Consider the following 12977-nt stretch of genomic DNA (forward strand, 5'->3'; position numbering starts at 1 on the left):
AGAGACCATTTTAAGTAGGACATCTCTCAAATGTCTGATGTTCAGAAAAAGAACTACAACCTACTCCAGATGGAACCCCCAGAAGCCTTCTGCTGTCCTACCGGTTATCCCTGCCTTTTTGGATTCCTTTGCCTCCTCGTCCCAACAGCCAGACTCCCAGCCTCTGGCTCCTCAGAAGCCAGGCAGATGCTATAAAGTACCTCAAGACTGCAACTTCCTCTTTAAGACTCCTGTTGCTGACCCTTCAGTTATTTCTATGGCCTCTATGGCCTCAGACAAATCTTCAAGGTCCCTTCCTTCCAGATGTCCTTCAAGGATGCATCTGCAGTCTTTACAAATGGGTTGTCCTGTCGTCAGGCAGCCCTTCGGTCGGCCGGATTCCAAAGTCTGGGTCTGGCTTCAGCTGGTGTCGCACTTCACCCGACGTCATTGCGGCAGTCATTCGGGTATAAAGGCATCAGCCGACGTCATTTTCCTCAGTCTTTCTTGCCGTGTGGCGCCCGAAGCAGAAGCTGTTCGCAAGTGCCGGTCGGTCAGATCCAGAGATTACTACTACCGAATACTACTTCGAAGACTCCTATAAAGCTAAGTACCCCATTGGGGACTCTTTCTTGCCTCAGCCGATGTCAGAGAAAGTTAATAACTGTTTATCTTGTGGGAAACAAATACCTCATAAAGATTTCCACTCCTATTGCTTACATTGTTTAGGCCCAGACCACGCCGTAGCAGCTTGTCTAGCCTGTGCTTCTTTTAACCGACGGACGCTTAGACATCGCTCGGACTTTGCTGAACAGATTTTCGGCTCCGATTTTGCCTACATTATGCCGTCGGATCCTCCGACTACGCAAATAACCAAAAAACGCAAAGATAAGGACCGACACTCGCGGTCCGCGGTTTCGGCCGAAACCGCGGTTAAGCAAACCACGAGTGTCTCGGTTTCGGCCGAAACCGAGCAAGCGGTTCTTTCTTCAGCCGATAACTTGCCTTCTACCGAGGCCTCTTCTAACCTGGTAGAAACGGCTTCTGAAATCCAACCTCCTGTTGTGATTTCACAGGATTTATCAGACACCATTCCCCTAGATATTTCTACCCCTGCACGTGGAGCTGCTAGGCCTCCTCCAGCTATGTCTATTAAGGCCTTTGCCAGGGCTAAAGCAGCCAAAGCATCAAAACCTGTGCCTGCCAAGCCCCCCTCTCACAGGCCCAGCACCAGCTCCCATATGCTTTCTTTGGCAGAGGATCTCATCTCTTTAATTCGTGGAGCCCAGCCTCATCCAGACAGGGCCTCTCTCCCTCCTCCAGAAAAGAGGCCTAGAGCAGAGCCCCCTGAGCCAGTAGCCACAGATGATTCCTCTGATGACTCAGATCATACAGACCCTCCTGAGGCTTCTTATTCTCCTTACGAAGACTCTGATGCTGAGGAGTCCATCCCTTCACCCTCTCCTCCTGAGGAATTTTCCTTTGGGGAAACCTTGCATGCTATGAGGGAACAATTTCAGTGGCAGGGCCAAGATTTCTCAGACTCTAGAAAAAGGCTTAGGACCTTTCTACACTTGCCACAGCATAGGCCTTTAGCTATACCTCCAGTTCTATCTGTTGTTGATGATGCATTTAATGATGCTTGCACTGCTCCTGATACTTTACCTCCGGCTCCTGCTAAGCCCGATAGGTACTACAGGGTCCCGGACACTCATCACCACTTATATAAGGCTCCTTTTGCAGATCCAGAGACTATCTCCCAGGGCCCTAAAGCTGTAGCAGCTACTTCTTCTAAAAACCCTCCCCTCTGAAAGGGAATCCAGGTCCTTAGAGAGATGGGGTAAAAAAGTTTACACCTCTGCTACTTTGTCAGCTAGAGCTTTGAACTGCCAATTTCATATGATTCAATATCAAGAGTTTATGCTTGACCAGTTGACTAAAAAGCTGTCCTCAGAAGAATCTTTAGATAAAAAGTATGTTCAAGAAATGTTACATAACATACAGCAGGTTAGTAACCATTCTTTAAAATGTGGCTATGATGCACTGGAGGCTTCCTTTAGATCAGCCATGACTGGCACAGTTATCAGGAGGCATGCATGGTTGAAAGAACAGGCATTACCAGACCATGTCAAATCTAAGCTTTTGGATGCACCTATGGACAAGGTCAATTTATTTGGTGCCCCTGCACAGCAGGTACTAAAAAAGATGGAAGAGAAAGCAAAATCTGTGCAAACAGTGAAAGATTTCTTACAAGTTCAACCTCCAAGGTTTAGCAGGAACTGGCCCTCCAAGAATTGGTCCTTTCCGGACTCCTCTAAGGCACAAAGAGGCAGGAATAGGCTCTAGAGGCAGAAACCAATCCAGGGGTGCCTACAGGGGTCGCCAGTGGCAGGGTAACAACCAGCGAGGCACGGATACAGCCACCACCACTACAACAACTCAATCACAGTGACTTGGCGGTGGCACCGCCTACCAGGGAACAACTAGAAGCACCCTTAGGCGGAAAGCTAACATTATTTTCAAGAAACTGGCACTGCATTACAAGAGAAAATGGATTTTGCAGACTATAGACAAAGGTTACAGGTTCCATTTCCATACACTACCAGGAAAGAGAGGAATGCCAAACCTACCACCTTCTCAAAGGGCAGAAGCTCTAAAACAAATATCTCAATTATTAAGAATGAGAGCTGTGGAAAAGGTACCATTTATGGAGCAAGGAAGGGATTTTACTCCAGGCTCTTCCTGGTACCAAGAAAAGAAAACAAATGGAGACCTATTCTAGACCTGTCCGCTTTAAACACATTCCTCATTGTTCCAAAATTCAAAATGCTGACCCTACAGCAGCTTCTTCCCATGCTGGGCAAGGAGTCTTGGCTGGTAACTCTAGATCTCAAGGAGGCATACCTGCACGTCCCCATAAGACCAATTTGCAGAAGATACCTCAGATTTCTTGCAGGATCAGAGCATTATCAATTCTCAGCATTGCCCTTTGGCTTATCTACTGCCCAGAGTGTTCACGAAATGCCTGGCATCAGTAATCGCTCATTGCAGACTTCAGGGAATTCAAATCTATCCCTACCTGGACGACTGCCTGATACAAGCGGACAACAAAAACAAACTAACAGAAGACTTACAAAGAGTCATCTACCTGCTGCAAGCCCTGGGATATACAGTCAATACAAAAAAGTCAAGGCTGATTCCATCCCAAAGAATAACCTTTCTGGGTGCAGAACTGGACACATCAAAACAAATGGCATTTCTAACTGCAGAAAAGAAAGAGCAACTTCCTCTCTACTTCTTGGCATTAACAAAGCATAGCCATCTAACTGCAAAAAAAGTGCTACAAGCTGTAGGCTTCATGGCATCCTGCATAATACTGGTACCTCATGCCAGGCTGCATATGAGAAAGCTACAGTGGTACCTAAAGAATTTGTGGTCTCAGCACAAGCACAGCCTAGAAACCAAAATTCCAATGATCCCATGCCTGAAGCAAGAGTTCTTATGGTGGGCTCAGGCCTGTCAATCAAACACAGGACTGCCCTTCTGCAAAAGTCAACCAAGACAAACCATCACGACAGATGCCTCAGACCTCGGTTGGGGGGCACACATGATGGGCAAGTGCTTTCAAGGCCTATGGACTCAAGACCAGCTGCATCTGCACATAAATCTAAAAGAAATGATGGCAGTAAAATTGGCAATCCAGGCATTCAGACCTTTTCTCCAAGAAGGCCAGTTGATGATAAGGACAGACAACACCACAGTTATGTGGTACATCAACAAACAGGGAGGCACACACTCATACCCTCTATGCCGGCTGGCACTGGACCTATGGGATGTGGCTCTGAGCTACAACATTCAGTTACAGGCAATTTATGTACCAGGAAAGGAAAACATTCTAGCAGACATATTAAGCAGAACTACAACAGATGCCCACGAATGGATGCTGCATCCGGACATCTTCAAAACCATCACAAGAGAATGGGGATTACCACAAATAGACTTGTTTGCATCCCCTTTCAATCACCAGTTGAAGAAATTCTGCACAAGGACTTACCACCCACTTGCTTGGAAGGTGGACTCCCTATCCTTCAGTTGGAAAAGCCTGACAGCATATGCATTCCCACCACTACCTTTGATGCACAAGGTGCTTCTCAAGATCAAAGAGGAACGTCCGAGGATCATTCTGATAGCCCCAGACTGGCCAAGACAACATTGGTATCCACTGCTGAGGAGCATGTCCCAGGAACAAATATGGACACTGCCCCTGATCCCATTACTGCTGACACAGAACAACTACAACATTCTGCATCCAAACCTAAAAACTCTGCAGCTAACTGCCTGGAACATTACATAACAGCAATTAACCCAAATTTATCCCAAAGGGTTAAAGACATAATCCTGGAGGCTCGTAGACCTTCAACAAGAAAGAATTATGCAGCAAAATGGAAAAGATATCTCATCTGGAGTACTGCAAAGGGGCAAGATGTGACACTGGTGAACATAGCCAACATCCTGGAGTACTTGGCGGAGCTCTTCCATACAGGCCTGTCCTATTCCTCCATCAAGATACATGCATCAGCTATTTCAGCAGAGTACAGCTTGGATCCTCCTGTCTTCTCGCATCCTCTGCTCAGACAGTTTCTGAGAGGAATTAAAATGTAAAACCTCCCAGGAAACCTCCATTGCCAGCATGGGACTTGAACTTTGTGCTAGAAAAACTGACTCTACCTCCTTTCGAACCAGCAGCTACAGCAGAATTGCAATACTTATCCTGGAAGACTGCTTTCCTGCTGGCAATAACTTCAGCAAGAAGGGTCTCTGAACTACAAGCATTAATGGCAGTACAACCCTTCCTGATCTTCCATCAAGATAGAGTGTCCATGAGAACAAATCCTACATTTATGCCTAAGGTGGTATCCAGAGTCTCTTTAAATCAGGCTATCCACCTTCCTACATTCTTCCCCAATCCACAGAACAGGGGAGAAAAGCTCTTACATACCCTGGATGTACACAGACAATTACGCTACTACCTGGACAGGACAAAAAACAATAGAAAAACTGACCAGCTTCTGGTAGCATATGCAACAGGAAAAGAAGGAAAACCAATTTCTAAACAGACAATCTCCAAATGGATAGGAAATTGCATTAGATTTTGTTACTCCTACCATGGAAAGAAAACTCCAGAGAACATCAGGCCTCACTCCACAAGGGCTACAGCCACTACCACAGCTTTCTTACGAGGAGTGGCTACCAAGGACATTATAGAGGCTGCTACTTGGACCTCCGTGCATACATTTGCCAAGCATTATAACTTACCTCTATACTCTAGATCCCGTGCTGGTTTTGCCACTGCTGTTCTGCAAGGGATCCTGACTACACCATAATCTATTCTCATTTCCTCCTCCCCTAGTTTAGCTATGGTATTCTACCCATTTGTAAAGACTGCAGATGCATCCTTGAAGGACATAGTACAGTTTTGTACCTACCATAAATGTAGATGTCCGAGAGGAATGCATCTGCAGTCAGGATTACCCACCCTCCTTCCCCTCTGAGGTACTCCTAGGGTACTTACCAATCTTCAGCTAGCTTGGGGGGGGTCTATTATGGTGTATTTGTTTGTATATATGTACATACATGCTTATTTTGTGTGTTTGCTCTCTACTATTTGGAAACTTTGACATTTATCCAAATTTAGCCATCCAAGAGGGCAACTGGCATCTGGGGCAAGAAACACTGAGGAAAATGGCGTCGGCTGATGCCTTTATACCCGAATGACTGCCACAATGACGTCGGATGAAGTGCGACACCAGCCGAAGCCAGACCCAGACTTTGGAATCCGGCCGACCGAAGGGCTGCCTGACGACAGGACAACCCATTTGTAAAGACTGCATGCCTGGGTCTTGTACATCATAAAACACGGATATTTCATGGCATGACACATGGTTCCTCCCTTCAGAGATATCCTACAACCACCAACAGATCAGCTCCCCTTTTCTCACAGATACTGGCAGACCTGCTGAAAGAGGGATCCATTCAACCAGTGCCTGCACACCAAAAGGAAACCGGCTTGTACTTCCGCATGTTCTTAGTACCCAGAAAGGAAGGCCCCTGGACATCTACATTTATGGTAGGTACAAAACTGTACTTTCTCTCCTTCCCTCAGACAAACACAGCAGGCAACTAGAAAGGTTGGGGAAAAAGTGTACACTTCAGCTACCGTAGCGTTAGGGCTTTGAATTATCAAACCCATATGACCAAGTATTCCGTGGAGCTTATGTCACAATGATCAAAGATTCTCTGACATGCCTGACTCAGAATACAAGGTTTTGGCCTCTTCCCTGATTGCTGCATCCTCACAGGTAGCCTGTCACTCGGTTAAATGCAGCTATGATGCTGTAGAGGCTACCTCTAGAGCAGCTGCTTCTGCCTCAGTGTTGAGAAGGTTTGCATGGTTAACCCCCTCCCCGAGGACATCAAGGAGAAGCTAATGGATGCTCCCTTTGATAATTCCACATTATTTGGTCAGGCCTCCACTAATCTTTTCAAATAACGGCAAAAAAAGTGTAAAGAATTAAAAGACCTCAAACACATTCTGGTCTCGCCTGTCCCCATGTTCCATAGGAACTACTCCTCCAAGCTGTTATTTGTCCACCGACAAACCTGGCCCTCCCAATCTAAGCCCTCAAAGGGGAGCAAGAAAGTTCAACACTACTCTACTCCTTCCTCCACCCTTCCCCACAAACAGCCTTTTCCTGATAGAATAGGTTGTTCCTGACTCCTCAGGACTTCCCTGCTCCACTCCTTTTCCCTGTGCTTCACCCTATCCCTTCTAGCCTGAGAAACATCACACAAGATGCCTGGGTCTTGTACATCATAAAACACGGATATTTCATGGCATGACACATGGTTCCTCCCTTCAGAGATATCCTACAACCACCAACAGATCAGCTCCCTTTTTCTCACAGATACTGGCAGACCTGCTGAAAGAGGGATCCATTCAACCAGTGCCTGCACACCAAAAGGAAACCGGCTTGTACTTCCGCATGTTCTTAGTACCCAGAAAGGAAGGCCCCTGGAGACCCATCCTAGATCTCTCCTTCTTCAACACCTTCCTAAAGGTACCCTGATTCAAAATGCTAACCCTTCAGATTTTGTTTCCTCTTATCCTCCCACTGGCCTGTCTGGTGTCCATAGACATCAAAGAAGCCTACCTGCACATTCCTGTTCATCCCAAATTCAGGAAATTTCTTTGTTTCTCTGTGGCAACCTGGCACTTTCCTTTCTCTGCCTTGCCTTTTGGTCTTTCTACATCCCAAGAGTTTTCACAAAATGCTTAGCCCCAGTAGTGTTTTACTGCAGACTCCAAGGAATTCAAATTTTCCCTTACCTGGGCGACCTCCTGTTCCAGGCAAATACCCCAGAGGATCCACAGAGGAATCTCAACTCGGCCATTGCCATCCTACAACAATTCCACATATACTGTGGTGCATATCGTCTACTCAGAGGCAATCTCTGCTTAACATACAAGGCCATGTCAAACCCAGAGCTATTGGACATGCTACACTTAAAGAAATCCCAGTCCCTCCGAGACACACGCTCCAGGAATCTAAACCTTGTCATCACAATGAACAAAACATGCTGGAGGGATAGGTTCCTGACCCAGAGACTTGCCAGACACTGGAATAGACTGCCCATGCATGTCAAGCAGAGCGCCTCTTTGGCCCTCTTCAAAAGGAACCTTGATGATTGGATGGGAGATAGGAAATTCACCCCGGAGATCACGTCAGTCGCCTGCTAGACAGGGGTACAGGGAAGTAAATACTGTGGGAAGAAATAGCCAGGGAATTGTTATGGCTAGGCTTGTATAGGCCCTAGGGCCAATAGCCTAGTACCAACCTATGAACCTATTGGGATTCACAACCAACTTCAAAATATTTGCCCTCACCCCATCGCAAGACCATGTCTTCCTGGGGTGTAGATTCCAAACAGACAGAATGATAGTGTCTCTTCCACATCAAAAAGCCCAGCAGCTCTGCCAGACCTTCACAGACCTCCTTCCCCTGCAACTTTTATCAGCAGTACAATTTCTCAGGATCCTTGGACTGATGGCTTCCACCATTCCTATGCTGCCTCTGTCAGTGCTTCACATGAGGATGTTTCAGTGGTTCCTGAAGTCAATGTGGACGCAACATGTCCACCCTCTAACATTCCAAATTCCTCTCCTACCATGCCTGAAGAAGGAGCTCCTGTGGTGGAGCCAACAAATGTCCCTCAGTCCAGGACTTCTCATCTACCCCTTGACCCCAACTCAAGACCTTTACACAGATGCTTCTGATACAGGATGGGGGGCCGTCTGGGTCCCACCCTCTAACATTCCAAATTCCTCTCCTACCATGCTTGAAGAAGGAGCTCCTGTGGTGGAGCCAACAAATGTCCCTCAGTCCGGGACTTCTCATCTACCCCTTGACCCCAACTCAAGACCTTTACACAGATGCTTCTGATACAGGATGGGGGGGCTGTCTGGGTCCTGATACTGTACAAGGGTGGTGGGCTCCTTCTCAGGTAAAAGATCACATAAATGGAGAAGAAATGAAGGCAATGATTCTAGCCCTTGAATCCTTTCAGATCCTTCTCAACCCAGGTTGCTTGAGGAATCTACACAGTCAACATGACTTTTCCCTGGTATATGAACAAGCAGGGGGGGACCAAATCATAGCTCCTGTGCAGACTAGCTTTACATGTTTGGGAACTAGCCCTCCAACTTCAGATTTCTCTGCAGGTGGTTTATATCCCCTCCAAACAGAAGTCTATGGAAGACACCCTGAGCAGATCCACAACCCAGGCCTGCGAATGAATGGTTCACATAGATGTTTTTCTGGACATGGTCCACCAGTGGGGTTTTCCTCAGATAGATTTGTTTGCCTCCCCCATGAACAGACAACTTCCAAAATTTTGTGCCAAAAAACTCACCCCTGACATTGAAAGTGGGTGCCCTATCATTAGCCTGGAAGGGGAAGTTTCTATATGCATTCCCTCCCTTCCCACTCATTCCAAAAGTCCTGCTGAAAAATCTTGCTGGTGGCTCCCTATTGGCCAAGACAGCATTGGTTCCCCCTTTTCCTGCACCTAGCCAAGGCCATTCATCACAAGATTGGACCTACTCACATAAGACAAGGGCTCCCTCATTCACCCACACTTGGCAACTCTACAGCTGACTCTGTGGGTGATAAAGCCCTGATAGCTTTTAGACACCTATTCTCAGAGGACATGCTTCATGTCAGGAGGCCAGGAAGCCCAATTCCAGGAAATCTTACCTCTCCAAATGGAAAAGATTTTCAGTGCGGTGTCTGTCTCTTAAGCTGGACCCACTAACTGTGGATCTGAACACTGGCTTAGCTTATTCATCTGTAAAAGCACATATGTCAGCCATTTCTGCATGTCTGCCTCTTTCTCTACCTTTAGCTTCTAGATTTGAGGCCAAACAGTTCCTCAAAGGCATCTTCCACATTAGACCTCAAAGGAAGCCTGTGCCCCTACCCTGTGACCTAAAATTTGTCCTAGAGAAGCTGACCCTTGCTCCCTTTGAGCCAGATTCCTGTAGCTCCTTAAAACACTGCACCTGGAAAACTGTCTTACTGCTAGCTCTAACCTCTGCCAGAAGGGTGTCTGAGCTACTGGCCCTGATGGTGTCCCCCCCCCCCCTTTCTGATTTTCCACAAAGACAGGGTCTCCCTTCGTACCAACTCCACATTTATGCCCACAATGGTTACAAACTGTTTTCAAACCAGGGTATCCACCTACCAACCTTTTTTCCTTCTCCCCAAAACACTAGTGAGAAGATTTTGCACACACTTGATGTACACAGACAACTCAGGTTTTTACTTTCACAAAATTAAACCTATTAGGAAGTCAGACCAACTGTTCGTCTCTTTCCATCCCAGGGCTCTGGGACTACCTGTGTCCAAACAAACGATTTCTAACTGGATCTCAAAAAACGTTACTGTCTGCTATGCCTACCATGGCAAAACCCCATCTTGCTCGGTCAAAGTTCACTCCACCAGGGCTGTGGCCTCCTCTGGTGCCTTTCTCAAGGGCCTAGACACCAATTCCACAGCTACCTGGACCTCTGTCCACACCTTTACCAAACATTACAAGCTGGATTCCATCTCCAGATTTAGGGCTGGGTTTGCCAGAGGCATTCTGCATGGCTTCCAGGAAAATTCATCAGCTAACTCCACCTCCCTCTCTGCATGAGCTTTGGTACTCTCCCTCATGTAAAGAATACTGCAACAAATGAATAGAAGGACATGGAATAGTTGTTTAACCATACCATAACGATAGATGCCCTTCTCTTCTCTTTTGCTGTATTCTGTCCCACCTCCCTTCCCCACTTCTCATGATTCTTGGATGTCTTGACTTCTTATTCCTTGGACTCTCTCTCCTCCTGGGGCTTCAGTTCTGAGGATGGTGCCTGCATACATCTCTTTTATGGCCTATGTCCGATAGCTGCCTACGTGAGACGTATCATGCACTCACCTTTCAGTAGTAAAAGACTTTGGTATACTAGCCGACGTTGGATCGCCTGGGCAGGCAACTCCCTCATTTAAAGAATACTGCAACAGAGAAGAGAAGGACATCTATCGTTATGGTAAGTTATTGCACAACTATTCTTTATTTAGCGTTTTACAGAAGTTTGCACAGTTGTCAGGATGCAATATCCTTGCAGTGTCCTTGATCCCTAATGTATGGTTCCCCTTTACTTACCAACATCCAAACCTCACAAAAAGTGAAGCTAGAGTCTTGTTATAATAAAATTGCAACAAACTCCAAAACCTTCTCCCATCACTGCACTGGTCTTCACTTCATAAAATGACTATAAATACCAGACTACCTCAACTATCTGCTTGACTTGGTTAGAAGATTTGCAAATAGTAATTAAAGTTGATCTAGGTAGCAGCAAAAAAAAATGTAACTAGACTGCGGAAATCAAATACAACCCTTAGCATAGGAAATGTGAAACAGATAGTAGAGGTTATAAGGAAGATGGAGACAAAATACAAAGCAAGCCATCTATACAGAGAGGGTACAAGTGCAATAAGTGTGTACAAGATGGTGAAGAGCATAAAGGAAGGGAAACTTAAGTATGAAATTCTGACTGAGATTCTTGATGTAAATTTAAAACCTTTAGAAGTTTCTTCAAGGTTATCTGAGAGACTTAAGAGGCTATAAGAAGGGATAATATTAGCAGTGAATAATGTTTGTATAGTATGTGGTAAGTTGTATATTTTATGTCAAAACACTGTTATACCCTGGGGTTGGTTTGTGCCTCTTGAATAAGTAGAACAGGGGAATGTTGGTCTCTTGTATATAAAATAAGGTAATGGGCCAACTACCAGGGCAAGACTAGTGCACCATGTATGAGGACTGCACATTATTTCTGTTTTGAGAGATATGGAAATAAACCAGAATTGTTTCATTAAGAAGATACTGCTGTATGAAACCTCAAAAGTTTGTGAAAAATGCATTGTCTTAAAAGGTGGTGGAGCTGCAGAAAGACTCGCAGCTGAGAATCAGGGTAATGAGTGTAAAAGAGCAATATGGGTAAGGAAAGGGGAAGAGAGCTAGCAAGTATGTGGTACTGCTGCAGCTGGTGGTGAAGATGAATAACAACCACCTGAGAAGAGAAGGGTTTGGTCTTTATTTACAGTCCACTCCTTTTGTGTTCCATTTTCCACGCGTATGATTATAGAAGCAGATTGTGTGCAAGTAATGACTGATATTGTGTGCCCATCCTCCTTGCTTACAGCAATATTGCATATCTTAATCAGGAGACAGATATTTCAACCATTAGTTTGTTTTTATATTGATGTGTGGATTCTTTCATTCAGATTCTACATCCTGTTACGAGAGATTTTGCATGTACACATTGGGAAAAAGTGTTTTATAAGTAATCTACATCGTATTGCTTCATGTCATGAACTGCCTTTTATTTTGCTTTTGTAAGCTGTTAAATTATATATTAATGTTTCTCACTGCTTGTTTCCTTTTTTACTCAAGACATTTGAAAGATAAGGTTTCTGTTCGTTATTGAGAGGCGTAGTGTTAAGCCCCTTTGCGTAAAGTCTATGACAAACTGTATGGCTTTTGCTTCTCAGTTTTGGACCTTTCTTTTTCTGTAAGGAGATGTAACTTGTTTGGAAAAAAGTTAAAACATTTTTTTTTTGTTAATATCGACTTTTTTTTTTTTTTTTTTTCAGAGCAACAGCCCAAAATAAGAGGTTGGCTTTTGGCAAGTCTAAATGAGCAAATAGGACTTGTTCCCGCTAACTATATTAAAATATTGGGAAAAAGAAAAGGCAGGCGGCATATGGATTTAGAAAAGATTGCTGAGCAGGAGCACATATTTATGACTGGCCCTCCAAGCACAGAAGCAAAAGCTGCAGTAAATGCAACAGAGAAGCAGGAGGAAGCCTTTGAGTCTGCTTTCACTGGAGCTATTAAACGTTGAAAAATGCTCTAAAAATGAGACTTGAGAGCAAATTGCAATAAAAATTATATTTGTTGATTTCAGCACTGATTTTTAAGAATATTTGTTACATAACACTAATGGTATAAAAAATATATTGAACCGCATTGAAAGTAGGTTTACAGGCTTATGTGAATGCTGTCAGGCCTAAAAGTTTCACTGGAAATTTTAACATCCAGGGAGGGAAATCCATTTATTGACAAGTATTTTATTACAGGTTTGAGTGTTATAAAATGCTTATCTGTGAAGCACTGTATTTGTAGTCCTGGTCTGAAGAAGTGTAAGATAAGTGGGCCTGAAGCATCTGGTAAAAAAAAGGTTATATAAACCTGAGTAGGCAGTGAATTAGGATACGTATACTTTTGCGTATAAAGGTGCAAGTGTTGAAATATGAATGACACAGAAGAATTCTAATGAATCAGTTTGCTTTTGTTTACTGACTTTTCCAGAACAGAAACAAAATAAAAATTGA

The 12977-nt window shown here is 44.7% G+C and overlaps 1 protein-coding gene across 1 annotated transcript in view; it reads left to right on the forward strand.

Annotated features, from left to right (window-relative positions):
• The window catches only part of PEX13 (peroxisomal biogenesis factor 13), a 253059-nt gene extending 240510 nt beyond the window's left edge, over window positions 1-12549 (forward strand). Inside the window, exon 5 of the mRNA XM_044055037.1 lies at window positions 12237-12549. Within this exon, the coding sequence (XP_043910972.1) occupies window positions 12237-12487 (251 nt within the window). The 3' untranslated portion in view covers window positions 12488-12549. The remainder of the gene's footprint in view (window positions 1-12236) is intronic.
• Window positions 12550-12977: the final 428 nt, after the last annotated feature.

The sequence above is a fragment of the Protopterus annectens genome, chromosome 1.part2, assembly GCF_019279795.1.
Source record: "Protopterus annectens isolate FY-2018-M chromosome 1.part2, PAN1.0, whole genome shotgun sequence".
Classification (NCBI taxonomy): Eukaryota; Metazoa; Chordata; order Ceratodontiformes; family Protopteridae; genus Protopterus; species Protopterus annectens.